The 26,581-nt window shown below is 53.5% G+C and overlaps 1 protein-coding gene across 3 annotated transcripts in view; it reads right to left on the reverse strand.

Annotated features, from left to right (window-relative positions):
• Positions 1–366: 366 nt before the first annotated feature.
• CERS4 (ceramide synthase 4) overlaps positions 367–26,581 on the reverse strand; it is a 35,018-nt gene continuing 8,803 nt past the window's right edge. For all 3 annotated transcript variants that reach the window (XM_042978008.1, XM_042978009.1, XM_042978007.1), the window contains 10 exons: positions 11,814–11,987; positions 9,235–9,352; positions 8,439–8,557; positions 8,281–8,338; positions 7,907–7,957; positions 7,485–7,577; positions 7,144–7,272; positions 2,347–2,453; positions 907–1,063; positions 367–824 (listed from right to left, as the gene is read on the reverse strand). In XM_042978008.1, coding sequence (XP_042833942.1) covers positions 666–824; positions 907–1,063; positions 2,347–2,453; positions 7,144–7,272; positions 7,485–7,577; positions 7,907–7,957; positions 8,281–8,338; positions 8,439–8,557; positions 9,235–9,352; positions 11,814–11,986 — 1,164 coding nt within the window. In that variant the 5' untranslated portion in view covers position 11,987 and the 3' untranslated portion in view covers positions 367–665. The remainder of the gene's footprint in view (positions 825–906; positions 1,064–2,346; positions 2,454–7,143; positions 7,273–7,484; positions 7,578–7,906; positions 7,958–8,280; positions 8,339–8,438; positions 8,558–9,234; positions 9,353–11,813; positions 11,988–26,581) is intronic.

The following is a 26,581-nucleotide window of genomic DNA, read 5'->3' on the forward strand; positions in this document are numbered from 1 at the left end:
CTGGGCCCTATCTCACCGTCTCCAGGGAGTCTGCCAACGTTGAGCAGGGGCTGTGGAGACCTGAAGGAGCCTGCCCTCTGCCCCGCCTCTGACTTGTGTGGGCCTTGTACCTTCCCACCTGTAAGCTGGGGGCGGAGTTGGCCGAAGGCCGCGCGGTGCTGGAAGGTGATGGCTTACCTACAGGGCTGGGTACCAGGGATTGAGTCGCCTGGGGCGGGGGGGGGGTCTCCCTGTGCTGCTTGCGGAGTCCCCTGGGGGTGGGCGCGTGTCTTGGGGTGGCCGAGAGGGTCTCATCGGTACGGTCTGTAATTAGAGTCCCCTTGGGGCCTCCGGGGATGGATAAGGAGCTAGAACACGGACACAAGCTCAGAGGACTTGGCTCCGTTCAAGTTTTATTGGACCCCTTTCAGCCTGGAGGTGGCTCTGGCGGGCTTCCGCCCGCCCTCCCCAGCTCTGTCCAGTTGCCCAAGGGAAGGGAAGGGAAGGGAAGGGAAGGGAAGGGTGGGCAGAGAGAGGGGGCTGGAGACAGATCATCAGCCCTGCCCCTGCCCCTGCGGGAGGTCCCTCCCTGTCTCCAGAGCCTCCCGGGGCCTCCGGTCCTGCCGCCCCACAAATCCAAGCCACAGGGCCCCGGGAGCAGGCCCGCGAGGCCGGTCTTCGGCTGGCTATGTGGCTGGCGCGTGCCCGTTGGCCAGCCGCCCGGGCGCCCGGCTCCGAGGACCGTCGGTGGGGGCCGCCCCGTTCTTCAGGGGCAGGGACTCCTGGACCACGTCCCCATCGCTCGAGTCGGCCTCCTCCACGTCGCTGCGGACGTCCTTCTCCATCTGGGGGGAAGAGGGGCGGGGCGGGGCGTGAGGACGGGGCTCCGGGGAGGCGCCCGCGAGCGGCCCCCCTGCCCGGCCCTACCTGGCCTTTCTTCGTAAAGCTGTAGATCATGCGGAGGATGAGGCAGGACCAGAACACGTGCAGCAGCTGCAGCATCATGAGAAGGCCGTTGAAGAAGTAGTAGCCGAAGAAGGGGCCCGAGCTGGCAATGGACTCGTAGTATGTGGTGTAGAGGATCCTGCGGCAGGTGAGGAGGGGGGAGAGGTGGGGCTTCACCAGGCACCGGGCACCACCCCCCTCCCCCCGGCCCTGGGGACCGCTCGGTCTTGGGCGACCTTCTTGGCTCCAGAACCTTCCGTGGCTCCCCACTGCCCCCCGAGTGATACCTAGGCCCTCCGGGCATTTAAGTGCCCCTTCTCGCCCGGTTGTGTTAAGCTGTGAGAACGCACAGCTCGCCCGCCGGCCATTCAGGCCCACGAGCTGCAAACTCCGGACGGGGAGCTCTCTCTCTCTGGAGCCCCAGGCTGGTGCACCCGCTGCCTCCTCCAGGACACTTCCGGGGACCCCACAGGTCCCTCGAACCGGCCCACCCAAAGCTCAGCTCCTGCTCCTCAAGCAACAGCTCTGAGCTCATTCCCATTTTATGACCCTCGGGGGACCGCGGGCCCACCCACCTCTGTCACCTGCACCAGACCCTCCAGGCACCCCCCCCAGCTCCTGCTCAGGTCTCCCACCGGCCGGTCCCCAGCAGCTGCCAGGGGGCGCCTGTGAGCCTGAGTCAGGTCTGTCCCTCTCCCACCCACAGCCCTCCAGGGCTCTCTGCTCATTGGGGTAAAAGCCCAAGTCCTCCCCGTGACCTCCAAGATCCTGTGCCACCTGCCCTGTCCCCTCCTGCCTTGTTCACTCAGCTCCAGCCACACGGGTCTCCTCGCTGTACCTCCAACACACCAGGCCTGGTCCTGCCCTAGGGCCTTTGCACATGCCGTGCCTGGACCACTCTTCCCCTACGATCAGTGTGCTTCTCTCCCTCCAGTCTCTCCGAATCTCGTCAGTGACCACCCTAATTCCAGCTACCTATACACTTCCTGTGCCTTCCTGACCTCATTTTCTCTTTAGCACATCACTCCCTCAGGCTTTATATTTTACCTGTTTGCTTTATTTCTTCTATTCCCCTGCCCACCCCCAGTGTCAGCTCCACATGAGCAGAGATCTTCATGTTGTTCCCTCTGCCAGGAGAGGCTCAGCAAATAGACTGGGGAAGGACTTTAGTGAGCAGGTGCCCAACCCTGCCCCCTACTCCATGTTCTGGGCACATGGGAGAATGACCGCGCCCAGTTTTCTGTCTCTCCTGCCACTGGGCCTTTGCATATGCTGTGTCCAGTCCCAGGGACACCGTTCCTGGCCCTCTCCTGAAAGCCTCCAGGCCAACACCCCCAGCTCCCTGGGTGAGGGAACCGAGGGTGAGGCAGGCCTGGATCTCAGGCACTCCCCTCTCCTCAACCGGCACGAGGGCAGACTCACTGCGTAGGGAAGAGCACGAGGCGAGTGTAGAAGAAGACCAAGGAGAAGATGATGAAGAGGGTATCGCAGGCTTTCCGCCAACGCGTGTAATTGAATATCTTACAGGCCTGGGAGGGGGGCAACGGAGAGAATCGGACTCAGGCACAGGGTGGGCACAATGGTGCCACCACAATGGTGGGCACAGGGGAAGTAGGTGGGGAGGGGAAAGGGCGGGGCCTCCTCTCCGGGAGCTGTCTAGAAAGCTAAAGTGGGTGCAGCCAAGAATCCTTTATCCAGCAAGGCTGTCATTCAAAAATAGGAGGAGACAGAGAGCTTCCCAGACAAACAAAAACTAAAGGAGTTTGCAACCACTAAACGAGCCCTGCAAGAAATTTTAAGGGGGCCTCTGAGGGGAGAAAAGACGAGAGAAAAAAAAAGGACCGAAAGCAACAAAGACTAACTCTGCAGGCAACACGATGGCAACAGATTCACATCTTTCAGTACTCACTCTAAACGACAATGGACTCAATGATCCAATCACAAGACAGAGGGTAACAGAATGGATAAGAAAACAAGATCCATCTATATGCTGTTTACAAGACACCCACTTTAGACCTAAAGACACCTTCAGATTGAAAGTAAGGGGACGGAGAACCATCTATCATGCTAACGGTCGCCAAAAGAAAGCCGGAGTAGCCATACTTAGACAATCTAGACTTTAAAGACTGTAACAAAAGATGAAGAAGGGCATTATATCATAATTAAGGGGTGTATCCGCCAAGAATACATAACAATTGTAAACATTTATGTACCAAATGTGGAACACCCAGATATATAAATCAATTAATCACAAACATAAAACTCATTGATAATAATACCATAATAGTGGGGGGCTTCAACACCCCACTGACAGCAACGGACAGATCATTTAATCAAAAAACCAACAAGGAAACAAAGGCTTTGAATGACACACTGGACCAGATGGACTTAACAGATATACTCAGAACGTTTCATCCTAAAGCAGCAGAATATACATTCCTCTCCAGTGCACATGGAACGTTCTCCAGAATAGATCACATACTGGGACACAAATCAGCCCTCAACAAGTACAAAAAGACCGAGATCATGCCGTGCATATTTTCAGACCACAATGGTATGAAACTCAAAATCAACCACAAGAGAAAATGTGGAAAGATAACAAATACTTGGAGATTAAAGACCATCCTACTAAAGAATGAATGGGCTAACCAAAAAGTTAAAGAGGAACTTAAAAACACGGAAGCCAATGAAAATGCCCAGAACCAGCCCAAAACCTCTGGGACGCAGCAAAGGCGGTCATAAGAGGGAAGTATATAGAAATCCAGGCCTTCCTAAAGAAGGAAGGAAGGTCTCAGATACACAAGCTAACCTTAACACCTTAAAGAGCTGGAAAAAGAACAGCAAATAAACCCCCAAACCGGCAGAAGACAGGAAATAATAAAGGTTAGAGCAGAAATCAATGCTATCAAAACAAAAAAAAACCCAAACAGAACAGATCAATGAAACTAGGAGCTGGTTCTTGGAAAGAATTAACAAAACTGAGAAACCCCTAGCCAGTTTGATCAAAAAGGAAAGGACCCAAATAAATAAAATCAAGAATGAAAGAGGAGAGAGCACAACCAACACAGCAGAAATAAAAACAATAAGAGAATATTATGAGCAATTATACGCCAATAAAATGGGCAATCTGGAAGAAATGGAGAAATTCCTAGAAACATATACACTACCAAAACTGAAACAGGAAGAAATAGAAAATTTGAACAGACCCATAGCCAGTATGGAAATCGAATTAGTAATCAAAAATCTCCCCCAAAAACAGAGTCCAGGGCCAGATGGCTTTCCAGAGGAATTCTACCAAACATTTAAGGAAGAGTTAACACCTATTCTCTTGAAGCTGTTCCAAAAAATAAAAACGGAAGGAGAACTTCCAAACTCTTTCTATGAAGCCAGCATTACCTTGATTCCAAAACCAGACAAAGACCCCACTAAAAAGGAGAACTATAGACCAGTTTCCCTGATGACATGGATGCAAAACTCCTCAACAAGATACTGGCCAACCGGATCCAACAATACATTCAAAGAATTATTCACCACGACCAAGCAGTAATTATACCTGGGATGCAGGGCTGGTTCAATATCCACAAAACAATCAGTGTGATTCATCACATCAATAAAAGAAAGTGCAAGAACCACATGATCCTCTCAATAGATGCAGAGAAAGAATTTGACAAAATACAGCATCTTTCTTCATAAAAACCCTCAAGAAGGTGGGGATAGAAGGATCATACCTCGAGATCATAAAAGCCATATATGAAAGACCCAACGCTAATATCCTCCTCAATGGGGAAAAACCGAGAGCTTCCCCGCTAAAGTCAGGAACAAGGCAGGGATGTCCAATCTCACCACTGTTAATTCAACATAGTATTGGAAGTCTTAGCCTCAGCAATCAGACAACACAAAGAAATAAAAGGCATCCAAATTGGCCAGGAGGAGGTCAAACTTTCACTCTTTGCAGATGACGTGATACTCTATATGGAAAACCCAAAAGATTCCACCAAAAAACTGCTAGAACTGATCCATGAGTTCAGCAAAGTCGCAGGATATAAAATCAATGCACAGAAATCGGTTGCATTCCTATACACCAATAATGAAGCAACAGAAAGAGAAATCAAGGAATTGGTCCCATTTACCATTGCACAAAAAACGTAAAATACCCAGGAATAAATCTAACCAAAGAGGTGAAAAAGCTATACAATGAAAACTATAGAAAGTTTATGAAAGAAATTGAAGACAACACAAAAAAAATGGAAAAATATTCCATGCTCTTGGATAGGAAGAACAAATATTGTTAAAATGTCAATACTACCCAAAGCAATCTACATACTCAATGCAATACCTATCAAAATAACACCAGCATTCTTCACAGAGCTAGGACAATCCTAAAATGTGTATGGAACCAGAAAAGACCCCGAATAGCCAAAGCAATCCAGAAAAAGAAAACCAAAGCTGGAGGCATCACAATCCCGGACTTCAAGCTGTAATCATGAAGACAGTACGGCACTGGCACAAAAACAGACACTCAGATCAATGGGACAGAATAGAGAACCCAGAAATGGACCCACAAACGTATGGGCAACTAATCTTTAACAAACCAGGAAGGAATATCCAATGGAATAAAGACAGTCTCTTCAGCAAGTGGTGATGGGAAAACTGGACAACAGCATGCAGAAAAATGAGCCTGGACCACTTTCTTACACCATATCCAAAAATAAACTCAAGATGGATGAAAGACCTAAATCTAAGACAGGAAGCCATCAAAATTCTCGAGGAGAAAGCAGGCAAAAACATCTTTGACCTCAGCCACAGCAACTTCTTAGTCAACACGTCTCTGGAGGCAAGGGAAACAAAAGCAAAAATGAACTACTGGGACCTCGTCAAAATAAAAAGCTTCTGCACAGTGAAGGAAACAATCAGCAAAACTAAAAGGCAACCGGCAGAATGGGAGAAGATATCTGCAAACAACATATCAGATAAAGGGTTAGGATCCAAAATCTATAAAGAACTTATCAAACTCAACACCCAAAAAACAAGTAATCCAGTGAAGAAATGGGCAAAAGACCTGAAGAGACACTTCTCCAAAGAAGACATCCAGATGGCCAACCGACACATGAAAAAATGCTCAACATCACTCGTCATCAGGGAAATACAAATCAAAACCACAATGAGATACCACCTCACACCCGTCAGAATGGCTAACGTGAATAACTCAGGCAACAACAGATGTTGGTGAGGATGCAAAGAGAAAGGATCTCTTTTGCACTGCTGGTGGGAATGCAGGCTGGTGCAGCCACTCTGGAAAACAGTCTGGAGGTTCCTCAAAAAATTAAAAGTAGAACTACCCTACGACCCAGCAATTGCACTACTAGGCATTTGTCCAAGGGACACAGGTGTGCTGTTTTGAAGGGGCACATGCAACCCAATGTTTACAACAGTGCTATCAACAATCGCCGAAGTATGGAAAGAGCCCATATGTCCATTGACAGATGAATGGATAGAGAAGATGCGGTATATATACACAATGGAGTATTACTCGGCAATCAAAAGGAATGAGATCTTGCCATTTGCAACTACATGGATGGAACTAGAGGGTATTAGGCTAAGCGAAATTAGAGAAAGACAAATATAGGACCTCACTCATATGAGGGCTTTAAGACACAGAGCAGATGAACACAAGGGAAGGGAAGCAAAAATAATATAAAAACAGGGAGGGGGACAAAAGGTAAGAGACTCTTAAATATGGAGAACAAACAGAGGGTTACTGGAGGGGTTGTGGGAGGGGGACGGGCTAAATGGGCACTAAGGAATCTACTCCTGAAATTACTGTTGCACCATATGCTAACTAACTTGGATGTAAATTAAAAAAAAAAAAAAATTGGGGCGCCTGGGTGGCTCAGTCCATTAAGCATCCGACTTTGGCTCGGGTCACGATCTCACAGCTCGAGACTTTGTGCTGACAGCTCAGAGCCTGGAGCCTGCTTTGGATTCTGTGTCTCCCTCCCTCTCTGCCCCTAACCCACTCGTATTCTGTCTCAAAAATAAACATTAAAAAAAATTTTTTTCTTTAAATAAAAAAAAAAATGTAAAAAGAAAGGTAAAGTGTGTGTTTCTGGGAGCGGGAGGAGCTTCAGGTCCCAGGAAGCCAGGAGGGGGCGTGGCCTCATGGGGCGTGGCCTCATCTCCCAGGAAGGCGGGAAGAGGGCGGGGCGGGGCCAGGCCCACCTCCAGGAGGTAGTCCGAGGCATCGTGCAGCAGCAGCACCAGAGAGCCGATGCGCAGCAGGTTTGCGCTGTAGGAGAAGACGATCAGGGTGATGGTCACGAAGTGGTGTGCCACCTGCTCCTTGAAATCCTGCGGGAGATGGTGGGTCACAGCAGGGAGGAGGTTGGTGGCAGGGCCCCCCCCCTCCACAGGGCTGGGAGCATCTGTACCTCGTGGACTCTGGGCCTCCGGCCTGAGGCCACCAGGGGGTTTCCGGGTGTGGGGTGAGGCCATCCCTCCGGTTGGAGACTGGGTCACAACTCCCCCAGGGCATCACTGCCCAGTCAGATTCTGGGCCTCACCTTGCGCTTGACATCCAAGTGCAGCGTGATCAGCAGTGAGATGTAGAAACTCAGCTCCAGGAGGTACCAATAGTACAGGCCCGGTTTCAGGGGCTGCGGCGGGGCGGGGCAAGGTTAGCCGTGGGGAGTCGAGGCTCCCATGGGGCAGGGGCCTCCCTGTTCGCTCAAAACCAGGACCTCTGGATCCAAATGACTGGGGAAGGTGGGGGCGGTCAAGGGCAGAGGATCTGTGGCGGCTCCTGCTCCAGGGTTCCTGGCTTCTGGCCCCTACCCACTCCACAGGGGAGGCGGAAATACTGTGGCCCTCAGGGGTGTCACGTGATGTCCAGGTTTGGCTCTCCCGCCTGTGGCTACAGGGGCTCTGACCACCCCCCCCCCCCCCCCGCCCTCCCACCGGCCTGGGAGCCCCGCCCACCACTCACCTGATCTGGGTAATTGTCCCAGCACATCACCGGTGTCCACAGCCATGACTCCTGCAGGGACCCGGGAGTCTGAAGCTGCCCAAAGGTCAGAGCCCAGCCCTCTACTCCCCAGGTGCGCCCTCCCCTGGGCTGCTCTCACTCTAGACCGAGGGTTGTCGGCTGCACACCCCCGGCTCCCCGCGCACAGCGTGTCCTCAGCAGGCACCTGAGTGATCTGCCAGGACCCCTCCCAGCCCTCTCCCCTTCTCTGTGCCTTTGCGCACTTCCCTCCTCTGCCCGAACCCCTCCACGGCCCCCAGTCCAGGCCCTGGGCACAGCAGGTGCTTGTGGGGTCGATGGGGGTGGGGGGCAGGGAAACGGGCAGGTGCACTCACGTGGTAGAGGACGGAGAGGCCACCGAAGAAGGAGCACAGGTAGAAGAGAAACCTCCAGCTGCAGATGGCGAGGGAGCCCATGAGGCAGCCGCCAGGGCAGCAGACCCCTCCCCGGCACCCCAGCCCCCCCTCCCCCCGCAGCCCCACCCCGGGCTTACCTGGCCTCACAGAACTTCTTGGTCAGGCAGGGCCGGTCTTGGTTCCGGCGTCTCCGGAACCAGCGCCGGGTCTGTTGCAGCGTGAGGCCACACTGGGCAGCGAGGAAGGCCATCTGGGGCTGGGGAGGGGCGACAGGGGTCACAGAGGTGGCCCTCCTGCCCCTCCAGGCTCTCCTGCCCCTGTCCCAGGACAGGTGAGACCCAGCTGCGTCCCCCCCTCCCCTGCTGCCCCAGGCCTTGCCTGTGGGCCTGTCTACCTATGCACGCGGGGAGTAGGGGGGTTCACAGCGTGGGGTCCCCCCAAAGAGGCCATATAAAAAGCAGTCCTGCTCACAGGACAGGCAGGTGGCTGACGGGGCTGGGACTAAAAAAGGGCCGGGGGCTGGGGCAGCCCCCTCCTAGAGGTTTTCCTGGAACACTCAGGTCTTATCCCCACCCCAGGGAGGCAGTTGAGACCTTGCCTCCCACCCCTACCTTCAGAGGGAGGTGGACAAGGGAGGAAGAATCCCAAGGCCCTGAGCCACACCCACCGGATGGGCACAGGGGAGGTCACAGGCCTGCTCGGGTCTCCCCCAGAGCAGTCCAGCCTTCTGTTCCTCACCAGCTCAGCAGAGACCTGGTCTCCCCACCTCCGTCCCAGGATGTGCCCACTGGGCAGCCGGGATGGCCGGTGGGGTGGGGAGAGGGGCACTGGGCTTTCCCTGTTGACGACTGGGCGTCATCCCAACCCCTGGGGCCCCATCCGCAAGGCAGCCGTGCAGGCCGATGTGGGGGGAGGGCGTCAGGGGGCTCTCACCTCCTTGGGTTTACACCCCTCTGTGAGGAAGTATTTCTCCAGAGTGGCATTTGACTTTGCTGGCCTCCTGGCCTGATCTCGCACACCCAGCCACCGGCTCAGGGGCAGGCCGATAAATCTGGGTGCAGGGGAGACAGAGCCGGTCAATCCAGGTGGGGAAACTGAGGCTCCGAGGGGCCAGGTCACACGCTGGAACCCTGGAGGGGTAGGCTGGCCGCCGTACTGGACCAAACCTAGGAAGGGCAGCTGGATGGGTGGGTCTTCAGGATGGGGACGCGAAGGTTAACTTTTGGGGCACTCGGGAAGCGGCACTCAGTCCCAAACAGGAACGAGGGTCCCCGCACTGCCTGTCTCACGGTGGTCTGGGTCCTTGTCTGTGCCCCGTCAGGCTGGGGGGTCCCCACAGGCAGGAGCGGGTCTGCTCCCACTCAGGTGGCCCTTCTCCCAGCGGGGTCACGTGCAGGAGCCCAGATCTCCGGGCAATCCCCACACTTTCCAGTAGAGGGCCCCCGAGGCCAGGGGTCAGGACGGAATTTCCTACCCACCATCCAACACCCGCCTCCGTCTGGGAGAACTGAGCTCAGTGCAGCCCAGCAAGAACTCATTCCAGACTCTGTCATGACCAGGGAGTGGGGGAGAAGGGGACTGTCATTTACTGAGTACTTGTAATCTGCCAAGCATAGGCACAAATCCACATTAGGTCCTGGCTCATTTAACTCTACTGTCAAAGTCCCCATTGCCCTGATGAGTAAACCGAGGCTCAGAGAGGTCAGAGGTGTATGGCCAAGGTTACACAGCGGTGAGCAGCAGACTGGCCCAGGATTTACTTTAGCGATGGCGAAAACCTCCGCCTTCAACCCTGGAAAAGCTACCCACTCACGCTGCCCTTTGAAAGGATAACTCTAGGATGGGACACACCCATACCTCTAAGGAGGCCATCAGTTAAATATACAACTCCCCCCACTCCAGGCTCCAGTAGCGAACCTGGGCATAGTCTTGTGCCCTCCCCACCCTGTGGGAAAGATGAGGACTCACCCTTCAAAGCCTGGCTGAATTGGGCCTCTTAGAATCCAGGCAAAGCCTTAGTCCCAGACGACCTACCCACTGTGTGACCACAGGCCAGTGCCTCGACCTCTCTGTGCCTCAATTTCCTACTCTGTACAATGGGGATAATAACAGTACCACCTCATGGGGTTGCACAGAGGGCTGAGTTAAGACACGTAAGCTGCTTCAGGCAATGGTGGGCACAGAGTAGGCGCTCCAGGGGTATCTGTTAAATAAATACAACCTCAGTGTGTATTCCCGGGTCCCCGGTGTCCCGCCTGTATCACGTGAGCCCAGACATGGGAAGCTCCTTGGGCGTGGGAGAGACAAGGCAAGAGGTAGAGTGTTCCCATTTCCCTGTGGTCAGGGCAGGACAAAGCCAGGGACTCAAAGTGGGGGCGGAAGGGAGTTATGGGCTCTATGGGGGGGGGGAGCAGAAGGGCATGGGGGGGGGCAGAAGGGCATGGTGGGGGGGGAGAAGGGCATGGGGGGGGTCTCCCGGAACCCAGCCTTGAAGGAACTGCAGAGGAGTGAGGGAGAAGGCCAGGTGGGTGCATAGAAGGTGGCGGGCCCGCGAAGGGCGCCTGGGGAGGGACGTTAAGGGGGAGGAGGAACCTCAGAGGGGGTGGGTGGCTGATCACGGAGGGGACTGTCCGGCAGGAAGGGGGCCTGGCAAGGCAGGTCTGAATCAGCTGTGACTACAGTGTTGGTCCACGTGGAACGCGTGGGGCACCTGGGGCAGAGGGAAGGGGCCCTGGGAGAGCTGCCCGCGCCCAGGAGACAGCCAGGCAGGGAAAGGCAGGGAACCCCAGTGTGAAGGAGGGTCTGGGTCCCATGAGACACGACTGAAAATCTACAGGGCTTGGCACCCGGCTTGCTGGGAACCGGGGCAGGGGGGGCTGGGAACCAGGCTGCAAGGGGGAGGGGAGAAGGGGGGAGGGATTTGGGCACAAACGGGGAAGCCAGAGTGCCCAGCTCCTTCCTTTGGCAGAGGGAGGAGGGAAGGTGTTAGGAGCCGGGAGGGAGGGGAGGGGAGGGTGAGGGGGTGTAGGAGGGATGATGGGGGGTGAGAGGGATGCGGGGGGTTGATGGAAGGATGATAGGGGCAGGGTGGGGGAGGTAAGGGAGGGCTGGTGAGGTGGAGGGTCACCCGGCCCGCAGGAGAGGGGCAGGAGGGAGCGGGCGAGAGTTTCTTTGCCCCCGGGGCCTCTTCAGGCCTGTCTTTGGTCAGCAAAGCAAGAACGCGTCCTCCAGGGCCTCCGCCCGTTTTCCGAAGACGCTGGCACGCGGGGATCCGAGCTGCAGCCCGTGTGGCGGGAAACCAGCCACCGGAGGCTGGAAGGGTGTGGGCGCAAGGGGCTGGGGACGAGACGGGGCTGGGAGAGGCACGCGGGCTCAGAGCCAGGCTCCGTTCAGGACACATTAGGACGAAACCCCGCAGGGCATCCGGCCGGGGTGAGCACGTCGTGCGTGCACACACACACGCGCGCACACACACACACACACACACACGTGTGAGCGACCCCGGCACTCACCTCTCGAAGGTGAAGCGCATGGCCACCAGGGCCAGTGCCAGGGGCAGGGCTGCCAGCACGTCCCGGGGGTGGGGGTACACCAGGCCATCTCGGTCCTCCAGGGCAACCCACGAGCTGTTGGGTGGTAACCATAACTTCTCCTGCCAAAACCACTCGTTGAAGCTGGACCACATCCTGTGGACACGGGGTCCGGTGAAAAGGAGCTCGGCCCGCAGGACCCACGGGTGGGGCAGGAGGGTCCGCCACCCCGCCCTCGCCTCCCCCCCCCAGCGCCCGGCAGCCTCTGGCTGTGTGTCCTCAGGCAAATGAGCTGCCCTCTCTGAATCTCAAATTCACTGGGCAAACAGGGACAGTAACCCACCTGTCGGCCCAGCCCGATGAGACACGCAAAGTGCTTAGCCCGGTGCCCACTGACCCTTCAGACACTAGCTCCTGCAAACAGCTAGTATTTTGTACTTTACAGATGCGAAAACAGGTGGCCAGAGGTCAAGGGACTGGCTGACGGGGGTCATCAACTCGAGTTCTCCGGTGTCCAGAACAGCTTCCCGTCACTGTGGGACAGTCCCTCCAGTGCAGCCCAGGACGACAAGGGAAATCCGCGATTCCCTTCCTGACTGTCCGCCCTTCCAGGTGTGAATGTCGCTGCCTCGCTTGCTACGTGACTGCGGTTGGGCAAGAGGGTCCCCTGCATGACCCCGTGTGCCACATAAGTGGAGCCTCCCTCCGCCAAGAAAGCTTTCCAGTGGCTGTCTGGATGAGTCTGAGCAGCTGTGACCTTTCCTGAGATCCATCTATTGATCGATCAATCGATCTGCCTATCTAACTACCTACCTACCTACCTTTTAAAGTTTTAAGTAATCTCTACACCCAACATGGGGCTTGAACTCACAACCCCCTGAGATCAAGAGTCACATGCTCTTTTGACTCAGCCAGCCAGGCGCCCCGCCCCTTCCCAAGATCTTAAAACAACTGTCCAGACCCCACACTGGTCCCCACTTAGGATGTTCATCCTTACGGCCATCTGTCCATCTGCCTTCTTCCCTGCCATCCATTCACTGTCCATCCATCTGTCCATCCATCCATCCACCAATCCACCAACCAGTTATCCTTCCGTCCATCCGTCCGTCCACCTGCCCAGCTGTCCATCTACCCATCTGTCCCTCTACCTGTCTGTCAGCCCATCCATCCATCTGCCTGCCCAGCTGCCCATCCATCTGTCCATCCATCCACGAGGTGTTCTCTGATCGACTTATACATGCCAGCATGGGGCTAGGTGCTGAGGATACAGCAGGGAAAAAAGGAGACACATTCCTGTCCTCATGGAGCTCACAGCCCAGCAGGGACAGCAGCCAATGCACAAGTAAACATTCATGAATGAGGTAACACGGTGTGATGGAACCTGGTAGGAAATAAACAGGTGGCCATGACTTTAAATGAGGTGACCAATGAAGCTCTAATGAGATACCCTCTGACGTGAAACCCAGAGGTGAGGAGGGCCTCGGTTTATGCAGAAGAGGGTACTGGTGGTCGGGAGGGGCTTTCAGAGAAACAAGCAGCAGGTGCAAAGGCCCTGAGGCAGGACTGAGCTCAGAGTATGAGGGAACAGCAAGAGACCCCTGTGGCTTGAGCAGGGTGAGTGACGGGGAGAGAGGAAGGAGGGAAGGCCAGGGAGGGGGGGAAAGGGGCAGGTCACCCAGGGCCCGCGGGCTTCAGGGAGGAATTCGGATGATTTCCAACATTTATGATTAAAAATTTCAAACCTACAGAAAAACCGAAAGAATTTACTGTGAACACCTGTTAACCCACCACCAGATGCTACCACCCACATTTTGTCCCATTTGCTCTGTTGCACATCTGCTGGTGCATCCATCCGCCCCTCCATCCGCCCCCCTCGCCCCCTGCCCCCCTGCCATCAGGCCATTTACTCTTCTGGACGCACTTTAAAATCAGCAGCAGACGTCAAGCCATATCACCCCTACATATTTCAGCATGCAGATCCTTAGCTAGAGTTTAATATTTGCTTATGGGTTTTTTTTTTTTTCATTCAAGGTAAAATTTACTAGAGCAAAATGCATCAATCTTCCGTGTAGAGTCACCTCTGGCAAATACAGGTACCCGTGTCATGCAGCCTCCTGTCCCGCCACAAAGCTCTCGTGCGTCTTCCCCCCTTCCCGGTCAATCTCCATCTCCCCCATCCAAAGGTAACCTCTGTTAGGGGCTCGAGTGGGATCCCTGGGTCACGGGGCAGTCGCCTGTTTCACTTCATAAGCAACTGCCAAACTGTTTTCTGGGGTGGCTGGACCATTTTCCACCCCCGCCCGTGGAGTCTGGGGGTTCTGTGGCCCTTGGTTTTATTTTAGATACAATGACTAGCGGTGGGGTACTGGCGCCCGTGCGGGAAGTGGCCTTCTGGAGGCCGGAAGGGGGTGATGTCCACCGGAAGGAGGTGGAGAGGAGGGGCGCAGGTTCCCAGAGACTTTTTTTTAATGTTTATTTATGTATTCATTTTTAAAGTAATCTCCACACCCAACGCGGGGCCCTGAAACTCACGACCCTGAGATCAAGAGTCGCACGCTCTACCTGCTGAACCACCAGCCAGGCGCCCCCCTCGAGAGACACTGGAGGTCAGCGGTCTGAGACGGGGGCTTGTGGTGCTGAAATCAAGGTTGGGCAGGGCCGCATTCCTTCTGGAGGTGGAGAGAACCCGTTCCTGCCTTTTCTGGCTTCTAGAGGCCACTGTACTCCCTGGAAGGCTGCGCCCTCTGTCTTCAAAGCCCACATCTCTCTCCCTGACCCTCCTGCCTCCCTCTATCAAAGACCCTTGGGGTGCCTGGGTGGCTCAGTCCCTTAAGCGACCGACTCGATTTCGGCTCAGGTCATGATCTCAGGGTTCACGAGACCAAGCCCCGCGTCAGGCTCTGCGCTAGGCATGGAGCCTGCTTGGGATTCTCTCTCTCCCTCTCTCTCCACCCCTCCCTCGCTTGTGCGTGCTCTCCTCAACGCCCCCTCCCCCTCCAAAAAAGACCCTTGGGATGACACTGGGTCACCAGGGAATCCAGGGTCACCCCATCTCAAGGTCAGCTGATTAGCAACTTCAACTGTCCTTTGCCACATGAAGCTTCCAGGATTAGGGACGTGGGTATCTTAAGGGGGCAGTACTCTGCCTACCACAGTGCTGGACATCAACAAAGTGGCTGCTCTAGGGACAGTGACCAGAAGGGGGACGTGGGGTTGCCCGGGGTTGGCATGTTCTGTCTCCTGGTCCGAGTGCTATTCAGGTTGAGAAAATTCACTGAGTTACGCATCTACAACGTGGGCCCTTTTCTCTCTGCAAATTAAAATGTTTGCATTTATTTTTTTTTAATGTTTATTTATTTATTTTGAGAAAGAGAGAAGCAGAGAGAGAGGGAGAGAAAATCCCAAGCAGGCTCTGTGCTGTCAGCTCAGAGACTGACGCGGGGCCCGATCTCACGAACCACGAGATCATGACCTGAGCCGAAATCAAGAGTTGGACATTTAACCGACTGAGACACCCAGGCGCCCCTAAATGTTTCTTTTTTAAAACGTCTATAATTCTGGAGGCGCCTAGGTGGCTCAGTCGGTTAAGCGGCTGTTTTTGGCTCAGGTCATGATCTCACGGTTCATGGGTTCAAGCCCCACGTCGGGCTCTGTGCCGTCTGCATGGAGGCTGCTTGGGATACTCTGTCCCCCCTCTCTCTCTGCCCCTCCCCCGCTCGTTCGTTCATTCTCTCTCTCAAAAATAAAGGGGTAAAAATAAAATAAATTAAGTAAAAAGTCTATAATTCTGTTCTGTTTGTTGCGGTTGATGTTTTGGTGGGGCTTGAACTCATGACCCTGAGATCAAGACCTGAGCTGAGATCAAGGGTCAGATGCTTAACCGACTGAGCCACCCAGGCGCCCCGAGCCTACCATTCTGATTCCAGTTCCAACGGGTGGGCTTCTCCCCACCACGGCCCCAGCTAGCTGTCCTACAACAACTCAACAACGGAGACAGCATCAGATCCCACAGGTCAATGGCTCAGTCCTACAAGACCGTCCCCCCCCCCCCAACTTCAGACACCAACTGGGCCTAAATTATTATTACCTGTGCTTCTGACCAACTGGCTATAAATCAGAGGTTCCCAGGACCCCCTCCTTGGGTTTGATTAATTTGCTAGAGCAGCTCGCAGAACGCCGAGAAACACACTGCTGATGAGATCACAGTTCTCTTGCAACAGGACACAACTCGGCAACAGCCAGATAGAAGGATGTTGAGGGCAAGGCATGGGGAAGGGGCACCCATCTCCACATATACCCCCCCCCCCCATTTCCATGCATTCGCCAATCAGGAAGCTCTCTGAACAACGCCCTTCGGGTTTTCATGGAGGCTTCATTACAAAGGAGGCTGGATGAAATCATCATTCGCTGATGACTGAGTTCACCTGCAGGCCCTCTCCCCTCGCTGGAGGTGGGACCAGGGGGCACTGAAAGTTTCTACCCTGGGTTCATAGTTGCTTCCTCTGGCAACCAGGGGCTTTCCCAAAGCCACCTTGTTAACCAGAGACTCCTTGATCAGTCTTATCACAGGAAATTCTAAGGGTCTGGGAAGCTCTGTGCGAGACCAGGGACAAAGACCAAGCACCTATTTCCTATAAATCACAATAGGACAAGTCAAATGGAGAAAAAAGAAAAAGCCTTAGAGTCCGAGTCTCAGAGCCAGCAGGGCTGACGTTCAAGTCCACGGGGATGTGTGGAATAGCGCAGGGAGGGGCAGAGACAAAGGACTAGGTTGTGAGGCATCTGGCAATCAGCGAGGTGACTGACAATGGCAGTGCCACCACTGGACACCCTGGCAGCAGCTTGACAAGCGGCCGAGGGTGTGCGACCGTGGCTAGTCTAGACAGATGGGTAGGTGGACGCAGGGACGTCTGCCTGGGCGGTTGAGCTCTCTAGGAGAAACCGTCTTCACTAACAGGCAAGGTTGGCTTGATCCCACACACCCACAGGGGCACGGGGACACGTGCCCAGGCCGGCATTCCCGCCTCCCAACCAGAGCCACACCCACTGCAGGGCATCTCCAACCCCCTCCTCACCCAGCGGACATCCCTCTCCCCTTCCCCCCCGCCCCCCAGCACAAAGGAAGCGAGCGGGGAGTCCCGGGAAAGCCCCCAGCCAGCCAGAGCTGAAGCCAGAACCCAGGAGTCCAGGCCCCCAATGCCATGTTCTTCCCCCACTCAAGGGCCACCCAGATCAGGATCCACCACAGCTGTGACGCATGCAAAAGCCGTGATGAGCTTGGGAGGAGGAAGAGTACACACGGGCGATGGCATCTTCCAATCTGAGGCCTCGGCCGATGTCCCAGCTTCAAAGCCCACTGCCTGATGCCTCCTGCTCCCTCCACACCAGAGGATTTCCCACAGCCAGCTTTTACAACTGCTGTCCTCTGCCTAGAATGCCCGTCTAATAGTTATTGCCCTATGTTGGGTGCTGAGGACACTGCATGGTGAGGGAACAGGCAAGGTCTCTGCCTCCACAGGGCTTATACCCCTTCCTTGTCTGTCTGGCAAACTCCTACGCATCCTTCAAAACCCAGTTCATTTGTCACTTCCTCCTGGAAGTACCCCCTGGTTGCCCCAACCTTGGATTCAGTTAAAGCACATTCCCCCAGCCCTGCTTCACTCACTGTGATACTGGGAGCTAGTCACAAAGTCTTTTTGGAACAGTGGGGGGTGGAGAAGGAAGGAAGCGTGACCAGTCTGGAACTCCAGCACCCTCAGCTGAAGCAAGCCCAGGCAAACCTTTCTGGCATCCACATCAGAATGATCCACCCGGACCGCAGAGGTCTTAGCCCCGGAAGCCCTACCCTGTCTCTAAAATGTCCCCTCCCACCCCTCCACCCTCTCGATAAAGAAGAGACACTCTGGCGTGAGAAGAGAACAGGGTCTGGAGCCCAGCAGACGGGCCAGAGTCCCAGCTGCAATGCAACCTCAGGCAGGCAACCAGGCTGCTCTGTGCCTCAGTTTCCCCATGTGTAAAATGGGATACCCACACGACGTGGTGGGAATGACCCCTGGGGTAGAACGGGCACTACGTGTAACTGACTTCTGTATTAGCAGCAGAGAAGGCAGCGTGGGATGAGGGGCAGTCTGGGCAGGAGGGGTGCTGGCCTGCAGCAGGTTCTGGATGGTTCTTCCCAGAACCTCCTCGGCCTCTGCAGCCTTCCCTTAAAGCTGCAGCTAATAAACTCAGGCTGGGCTTGGCCAGGGCCACGGAGAGGTCATCTGGAGACTCACCGAGTGGCTGGTCCAGCCCAACCAGACTGAGCCTACATCCCCATCACCCCAGCCCTGCCCCCAGTCTCCCAGCAGGACTGCTGGGTCTTGAAGCCTCTCTGGCCTCACTCCCAGCCCTGCCCCTGCCACCTGGGAGCCAGACTCTGATAATCCTTCTTAGTGGCTAAAAATATCCCCAGACCGGGAGAGATTAGGGCTTTGGGCTGATGCGGGGAGGGAGGATGAGCAGAGGGTCCCTGTCCCCGCTCAGAGGTCCCCGCTCAGAGGAGCTTACGGCTCCCTGTTGGTCCCCAGAACCTCCAAACGCCCCAGCCCCAGCAGAGCAGGGCTGTGCACATAGGTTTGTTTTGTTTTATTTTAAGTCCAGCTGGAAATGCAGGACTTGCCTGGGTTGTGAAAAAGGAAATCAATTCAGACTCCAGATGTCTGGGCCGCCCAGGGACGGACACACACACACACACACACAGTCTCCCGGCCCCTGCAGCCTGGCCTAATGCCTGGGGTCACCTGACTCCGGCTGGAGGCCCAGGCAGGGAACACATGATGTGCTAAGCGGGGGTTGTTTGTAGATAACCACAGCCGCCCCTGCCCTGGGCCTTGGCTGTCCCCTCCAGATAGCCCTGGTTCCTCTGCTCTGGGCCTCTCTGCTCAGAGGCCCTACGGGGTGCTAATGACCAGAGGGGGAGCCAGTCCAGGAGTCACTACCGTGCCGTTCCCTGCAAAGACCCCGAGGAGGGCCCCAGGTCCAGGGCTCTGCCTCACCCCAGCCCCTGCTATGCAGACACACGTGTGCCCCCGCACTCTGGCTCTGTTGACACACCCTCCCTCACCTCGCTAACTCAACTTATTACGATGGCTGCTTGCTGGCCTTCTAATTCACCAAGCTCATTTCTGCCCCAGGGCTTTGCATGTGCCGTGTCCAACTCACCAAGCTCATTGTTGCCCCGGGGCCTTTGCACACACTGTCCCCTCACACAGCCCCGTGTCTGGCTCTGTCTCATTATTCATATCCCAGCTCACTCATCAGAGAAAACGTCTCAGATGGCTACCAAAGAAGCCTCTGTGTTACTCCGTCTCCGTATCCTGTTCTGCTCCTTCCTGTCCTATATGAGCTCGTATTTACTAGTTTGTCTGTCTCACCTCAAGGCAGAAGACTCGTGAAGCCCAGAGTGTTGTTTTAGGCACCGTTGAATCCTGAGAACAGGGCCTGGTACAACATTAGATGCCAACCGTTTGCTAAGTGGATGAATGAACGGGTGGTACAGAGACATGACAGGTGGGTGGGCACGAGGGCTTTGGCACAGGTGGTCCGACTTTCTCGAGAAAGAAACCACCGGGGCACCTGGCTGGCTCCGTCGGGGAAACGCGCGACTCTCGATCTCGGGGCTGTGAGTTCAAGCCCCACACTGGGTGCAGAGCCTCCTTAAAAAGAAACCATCTGCTTTGACAGGCAAGGTCAGCTTGATCCCCAGAACGCAGATCCACAGTCTCCCCATTTTTGGAACTGGGAAGCCTGGGCTCAGAGCAAGAAGCCACTGGTCATTCAGCCGGCCGGACCACCGACACTGGGGCCATGGGGGTCACTCTGCAGCTGCCTGGGGCTGGCCGTGGGCCACCCTGATGGAATCCGCCCCCTCCTACGGCTCTGGGGAGCCCCTGCGCTATCCCACACCCAGACGCTGGGATGCCCAAGGGCTTTCCCCAGCGGTCCAGCCTCCGGGCCTTTGCATCAGCCAAGCCTTCAGCCTGAAATGCCTCCACCTGCTTTATTCAAGCATAGTCTGTGCCTTAACCTGGTAGTGGGTATGTATGTTTTCATCATACTACCATTTAAGAACTATAGATGCATTTTACATGCCACTTCATCTACGATGTTTTAATGAGTAAAATTGAAGGAAGGTCTTTCATATTCTGAAATACAAATATTTTCTTCCACGTTCTTTTAATATTTATGTCATGTTTCTCAGACTTTGGAGTGTATCCGAAATTTACAAAGCACTTCTTTACAAACTCATCCTTTCGCTGTCTCCCCAGCGACTCAAAGTCGGTAGTTCTCAGAGGCAGATCAGAAGTCTGCAGTGTGGACAAGTGCCTCAGGCCCTCCGTCTGTGCAGGGCCACCGACAGGTGCTTCAAAGGACCAGGTCCTACTAGTGTTTCAAGACCTGGGTCAGATTCAATTTCTTCCTTAAGAACCCTTCTCTGCCCTTCCTGCCCTCAGCAGAGCCCTGTCCCCATCCTGGCCCGGCCCCACCCTGCCCTGCCCCACCCCTGGGCCTTTCTTCAGAGATTTCTTCAGCCCTGGAACTTAGAAAGCTAGCTGGCTCTCAGTGTCCCCCTAGACTGTGACAGCCAGGCCAGGGACAGACCTCTGGGGTCCCCAGCACCACCTAGCATGGGGGTGTGTTGGGGGTGGGGTCAGTCTGGAAGGTTTCAAGACCAAGAAAGGAGAGGATCAGGTCTCTTGGAGTTTAAGGGGCGGGGCGTTGGGATCTGTCACCTGCACAGGAACTGATCAAGCATACGGTTTGGGGGTGAGGGGAGCCCTCTTGGGCTATTACAATAAAAACACAAATACAGCTTTATTGAGGGACCCCTGAGATGCAAAAAAACTGCACATCTAAAGTGTGTGGTTTGACATGTTCTGATGTATGTACATATGCATGAAATCATGGCCCCAGTCAAGATAATGAACACATCCATCACTCCCCAGATGTCCCTGTGCCTTTTTGGAGTCTATCCCTCTCTCCCTTCCAGTGAAAACTTGCAATCCTGATGTCTAACAGTTGGAGATCAGAAGCCTCAGGGTTCCATATGATGAAATCTTTTTTTTTAAAGTTTATTTTATTTTATTTTTTTTTTTTAAATTTTTTTTTTCAACGTTTTTAATTTATTTTTGGGACAGAGAGAGACAGAGCATGAACGGGGAGGGGCAGAGAGAGAGGGAGACACAGAATGGGAAACAGGCTCCAGGCTCCGAGCCATCAGCCCAGAGCCTGACGCGGGGCTCGAACTCACGGAACGCGAGATCGTGACCTGGCTGAAGTCGGACGCTTAACCGACTGCGCCACCCAGGCGCCCCTAAAGTTTATTTTTAAGAGAGGGAGAGAGCGTGAGCGAGCGTGCACAAGTTGGGGGGGGGGCGCAGAGAGAGGAGACACAGAATCCGAAGCAGGCTCCAGGCTCCGAGCTGTCAGCACAGAGCCTGACGCAGGACTCGAACCCATGAACTATGAGATCATGACCTGAGCCAAAGTCGGATGCTGGATGCTTAATCAACTGAGCCATCTGGGTGCCCCACAATGAGATCTTACGTTGTAACTTGAAAGGAGGAGGAAGACACAACACGGAGGGGCCCTGGGGACATTACATTCAGTTGAGCTAGCCAGTCACAAGACAGATACTGTTCGATTCTGCTACAGGGGGTCCCTGGAGGAGTCCTGTCCACAGAGACAGGAAGTAGACGGTGGGAGGCAGGGGAGGGGGTGAGGAGTCGGTGTTTCATGGGGACAGAGTCTCAGTTTGGGGAGATGAGAAAGTTCTAGAGACAGATGGACAACAATATGAATATTTTAACAGTACTGAACTGTGTAAAATGGTCAAGATCGGGGGCGCCTGGGTGGCTCAGTCTGACTCTTGATGTTATCTGAGGTCAAGATCTCACATTTCATGAGTTTGAGCCCCGCATCAGGCTCTGAGCTGACAGTGTGGAGCCTGCTTGGGATTCTCTCTCTGTCCTCTCTCCCTCCCTCTCAAAAATAAATAAACCTTTTAAAAAAAATTTTTTTTTTAATGTTTTATTTTATTTTTGAGACGGAGAGAGACAGATCGCGAGCAGGGGAGGGGCAGAGAGAGAGCGAGACACAGACTCCGAAGCAGGCTCCAGGCTCTGAGCTGTCAGCACAGAGCCCAAGTGGGGCTCAAACTCACAAACCGTGAGATCGTGACCTGAGCTGAAGTCGGATACTTAACCGACTGAGTCATACAGGAGCCCCTAAATAAACCTTTTTTTTTTTTTTTTTAAATGGTCAGGATGGTAATTTCTACGTTATGTGTATTTTACCACGGTTCACTTTTTTTTTTTTAATTTAAAAATTAACCAAAGGGACAAAAGGAGGAGGAAATGTTATGCTCACGGACTTGGGGAGGGGGCAGTCAAGGAGTTAAAAAAAAATAAAAGCAAAATGCAGGGGGCCACTGATGACCTGATAAGTAATTTATGCAATGGAAAACCACCAGGAGAGTTCAGCTTCTGGGGGAGGCGGAGTTAGCCGCATCGGACCAGCCCCCTCGGAGACAAGAAACTCTGGACTCCGTACTAAACACACTAAGCACGGCTACCTCGAAGCTAAAACCCCTCAGTGCTGCATTGTCCAGCGCGGCAGCTACTAACAGCAGGGGGCTTTCTGAATTGCAATGAATGGAAATGAAATTTCAATTCAATTTCAAATTCAATGCCTCAGTTGTACCAGCAAAATGTCTATGCTCATTGGCCACATGTGGCTTGTGGCTACCCTAATAGGCAGTGCAGATAAGGAACATTTCCACAAGTCTGCTGGTGCTGCTCTAGCATGACCCAAAATAGGTAGCAGTTGGAGGGGAATCTATACCAGGGATAAGGCACAGGGCGCGTTTCCTTTTTTACTGTTATTCACTGGAAATAGAAGCCGGCTTGAAAAATGAGAAGACAGAACCCAGAAAGACGACAATAACTCAATGGGACAGGACACGCAGGAAAGGAGAAAGCCAGAAAAAGGAAGTTCCGAATTCTACACAAAAATTCTGTGCAGTGGTTCAGGGCAGGCTCCAACCAGCCTAGCTAAGGCTAAAAGAAAGGAAGTGAGGGATGCCTGGGTGGCTCAGACAATTAAGTGTCTGACTCTTTTTTTTTTTTTTTTAATGTTTATTTATTTTTGAGAGAGACAGAGAGCGTAAGCGTGGGGGAGGGGCAGATAGAGAAGGAGACACAGAATCTGAAGCAGGCTCCAGGGTCCGAGCTTGTCAGCACAGAGCCTGATGCAGGGCTTGAACTCACGAACCGTGAGATCTGACCTGAGCCGAAGTCAGACGCTTAACCGACTGAGCCATCCAGGCGCCCCGGTGTCTCACTCTTGATTTCGGCTCAGGCCATGAGATTGAGCCCTGCATCGGACTCCACGCTGAGCGTGGGACCTGCTTAGGAGTCTCCCTCTCCCCCTGCCCCCCTGCTCATTCTCTCCCTCTCTCTCTCTGCAAAATAAATAAACCTAAAAAAAAGAAAGGAAGAAAGGAAGTGAGATCTCACCTGTCACCCACCATAAGGAAAACAGACTTTTAGAGCTTGAGTCCAGACAGGTTAATTGCCTGATAAAAAATACATTTAAAAAAAAGCTGTGCTCTCCAGAGGAACACAACAGAATCCAGAGTCTCCCCAACACATCTTGACAATGTCCAGAATGCAACCCCAAATTACTTGACCCTTGAAGAAATAAGGCAACATGACCCATACTCAAAGCAGAAGGAAATTAATGGGGACTAACCTCTGAAGTGCCCCAGATGTCGGAATGAGCACGTAAGGATTTGGAAGCAGCTATTATAAATCTATTCAAAGATGTGAAGAAAAAAATAGCTACTACTGAATGAATAAGAAACCTCAGCAGAAAAGCAGAAAAATGAACCAAACGTAACTTTTTTTTTTTTTTTTAAGTAGCCTTCACACCCAGCACGGAGCCCAATGTGGGGGTTGAACTCATGACCCTGAGATCAAGACCTGAGCGGAGATCAAGAGTCAGACACTTAACTGACTGAGCCACCCAGCTGCCCCCTAAATGTAAATTCTAAAACTGAAATTACTTGAAATTAAAAAGTCACATGTGGGCTCGATTGCCTATCAAAGAAGAAAAAAGAAAGAGTTAATAAATTTGAAGCTAGATAAATCCTAAACATCCAAACTGAAGAACAGAGAAGAAAAAACAAAGATGAAATAAAAATGTGCCATCTGGGGTCTCCTGGCTGGCTCAGTCGGCAGAGCGTGCAACTCTTGATCTCAGGGTCATGAGTTCGAGCCCCACGTTGGGTGTAGAGATCACTTAAAAATAAAATCTTAAAAAAAAAAAATGTGCCATCTGGAAATAGACAGTGGTGATGGCTGCAGGATGCTGTGAATGCACTCAATGCTACTAAGCTGCACACTTAACAGTGGTTAAAATGGTCAGTGTTACATTTTGTATATTTTACCACCATTGGAAAAAAAAAAAAAAAAGTAGAGTCTCAGTGACCTTTGGGACATTATCAGATCTAATTAGAGTCCCAAAAGGAGAAGGAAACAAGAACGGAGCCAGAAAAAACATTTAAAGAAATACGAAGAGACTTTATATCTTCTCCCATGGCCACATATATGCAATTTAAGTCACAGAAATAGGCTATAAGGATTATATTCTTATATGTCTGTGTGTGTGTGTGTGTGTGTGTGTGTGTGTATATCCATAATCAGGAGAGTTATTATATCAGGAAGTCGGGGGAGGGAGGAGCTGGTCTGCTTGTTTTGGGATTCAGGGATTTTTACAAGGAATGTTTCAGGGTGACTTAAATTTTTTTAAATTGTGGTAGAAAACGTAGAACATAAAAATACACCATCCTATTTTTTTAACGTTTACTTTCGAAAGAGAGCGAGCGAGCGCATGGGGGAGGGACAGAGAGGGGAACAGAGGATCTGAAGCAGGCTCTGAGCTGTCAGCACAGAGCCCGACGCGGGGCTCGAACCCACGCATCGTGAGATCATGACCTGAGCCGAGGTTGGACGCTCAACCGACGGAGCCGCCCAGGTGCCCCTGGGCTTACTATTTTGAAGCATACAGCTCAGTGGTATTAAACACAGTCACATTGTTGGGCAACCATCAGCACCATTCATCTCCGGGGTTTTGTCTTGCAAAACTGAAACTCTGTCCCCATTAAACACTAGCTCCCCACTCCTCCACCCCCAAACCCTGGTCACCCCTATTCTGCTTTGTTCCTATGGATTTGATGACTCTAGGGACCTCCCACAGGTGGAATCATACGATATTTGTCCTTGAATGACTAGCTTATTTCACTGAGCATAGGTCCCAAGGTCCATGTTGCAGCAGCTGTCAGAACGTCCTGCCTTTTAAGGCTGAGTAAGGTTCTAGGGTGTGTATATATTAAAGGTGACTTTTTAAATAGAAAATCACATGAGTACAGAAGGAACATAAAGGTTCCCACCGAAGGGGTGCTTGGCAGAGGAGATATGGGCTCTGAGGGGGCATTTCTAGCTGTCAATGTGCACCCCCCCACCTCAGCTGACCATTAAGAAACTGATTCCCGGGGCGCCTGGGTGGCTCAGTCGGTTAAGCGTCCGACTTCGGCTCAGGTCACGATCTCGTGGTCCTTGAGTTCGAGACCCGCGTCGGGCTCTGGGCCGATGGCTCAGAGCCTGGAGCCTGCTTCCGATTCTGTGTCTCCCTCTCTCTCTGCCCCTCCCCCGTTTATGCTCTGTCTCTCTCTGTCTCAAAAATAAATAAGTGTTAAAAAAAAAAAAAAAAAAAAAAAAAAAAAGAAACCGATTCCCAATCCAGGTCAGCCCCTTCAGCAATGCCAGAGAACTGTGGGTTCCAGGTTACACTCTGATGGCACCCCTTATTCACCCGATCTCGTCTAACACCTGCCCTACTTCTCCCACCAGCTGGCCACTGGGCCCCTCTGCCGCTCCCTGGTGACAGCGTACATGGGGCCAGGTTCGGGTAGGGCCAAGTAGCAGCAAAAGCCAGGCTTCTTTTTGGGACAGCAGGCCTTGCCCATACACGTACCGGGGATTGCCCAACATGCCTGGGGTGCTGGTACCAGGCCAGGTGTCACCCATAGAGGCTTGCCCCAGGGCAGGATCTGTGCCCTACCAAGTGCCCTACCTTCCTACGCTGGAAATGTTAGACATGCCCCGAGGAAGATGCTGTCAGGGTCCCCATTTCGTGGATAAGCTGAGTCTCAGAGACTCTGAGTCATCTACCCGGGGTCACACAACTGGCAAACAGCTGGAGCTTGAACTCTCGTCTACACCACTGGGCATCCCAGATGCACACGGGCTCACGGAACCTCAGCTCATCGGCGGCCACCCTGGCATTCTTGGAAAGCAGACCCTGCCTTCGTGCCTGTATGTCACTCTGTCTCCACCTCACTCCCGCCCACTCGACCTAGGTCCCCAGGGACTCCCTCCACCTCCCTGGCCAACCGCGGCCCGCGTGTCCATGACCTCTTACTGCGTATCCGACCCCTCGTCTGCCCCTCCCTCGGAGAACCGAGGCGTCCCGGCTCCCCTCCCCTCCGCTGTCCTGTCTCTAACCCATGCTGGGTTTCCTCCCCTCTGGCCCCAAATCCAGTCCTGGACCCCCACTGCCATCTGCTGTTGCTGGAAGCTGTGATCAGCACAGCTGATCAGCACGGCTCCCAGGTCTCTCCCACAACAAACCTGCTAAGCCAAGACCCC

This window comes from Panthera tigris, chromosome A2 (genome assembly GCF_018350195.1).
Source record: "Panthera tigris isolate Pti1 chromosome A2, P.tigris_Pti1_mat1.1, whole genome shotgun sequence".
Classification (NCBI taxonomy): domain Eukaryota; kingdom Metazoa; phylum Chordata; class Mammalia; order Carnivora; family Felidae; genus Panthera; species Panthera tigris.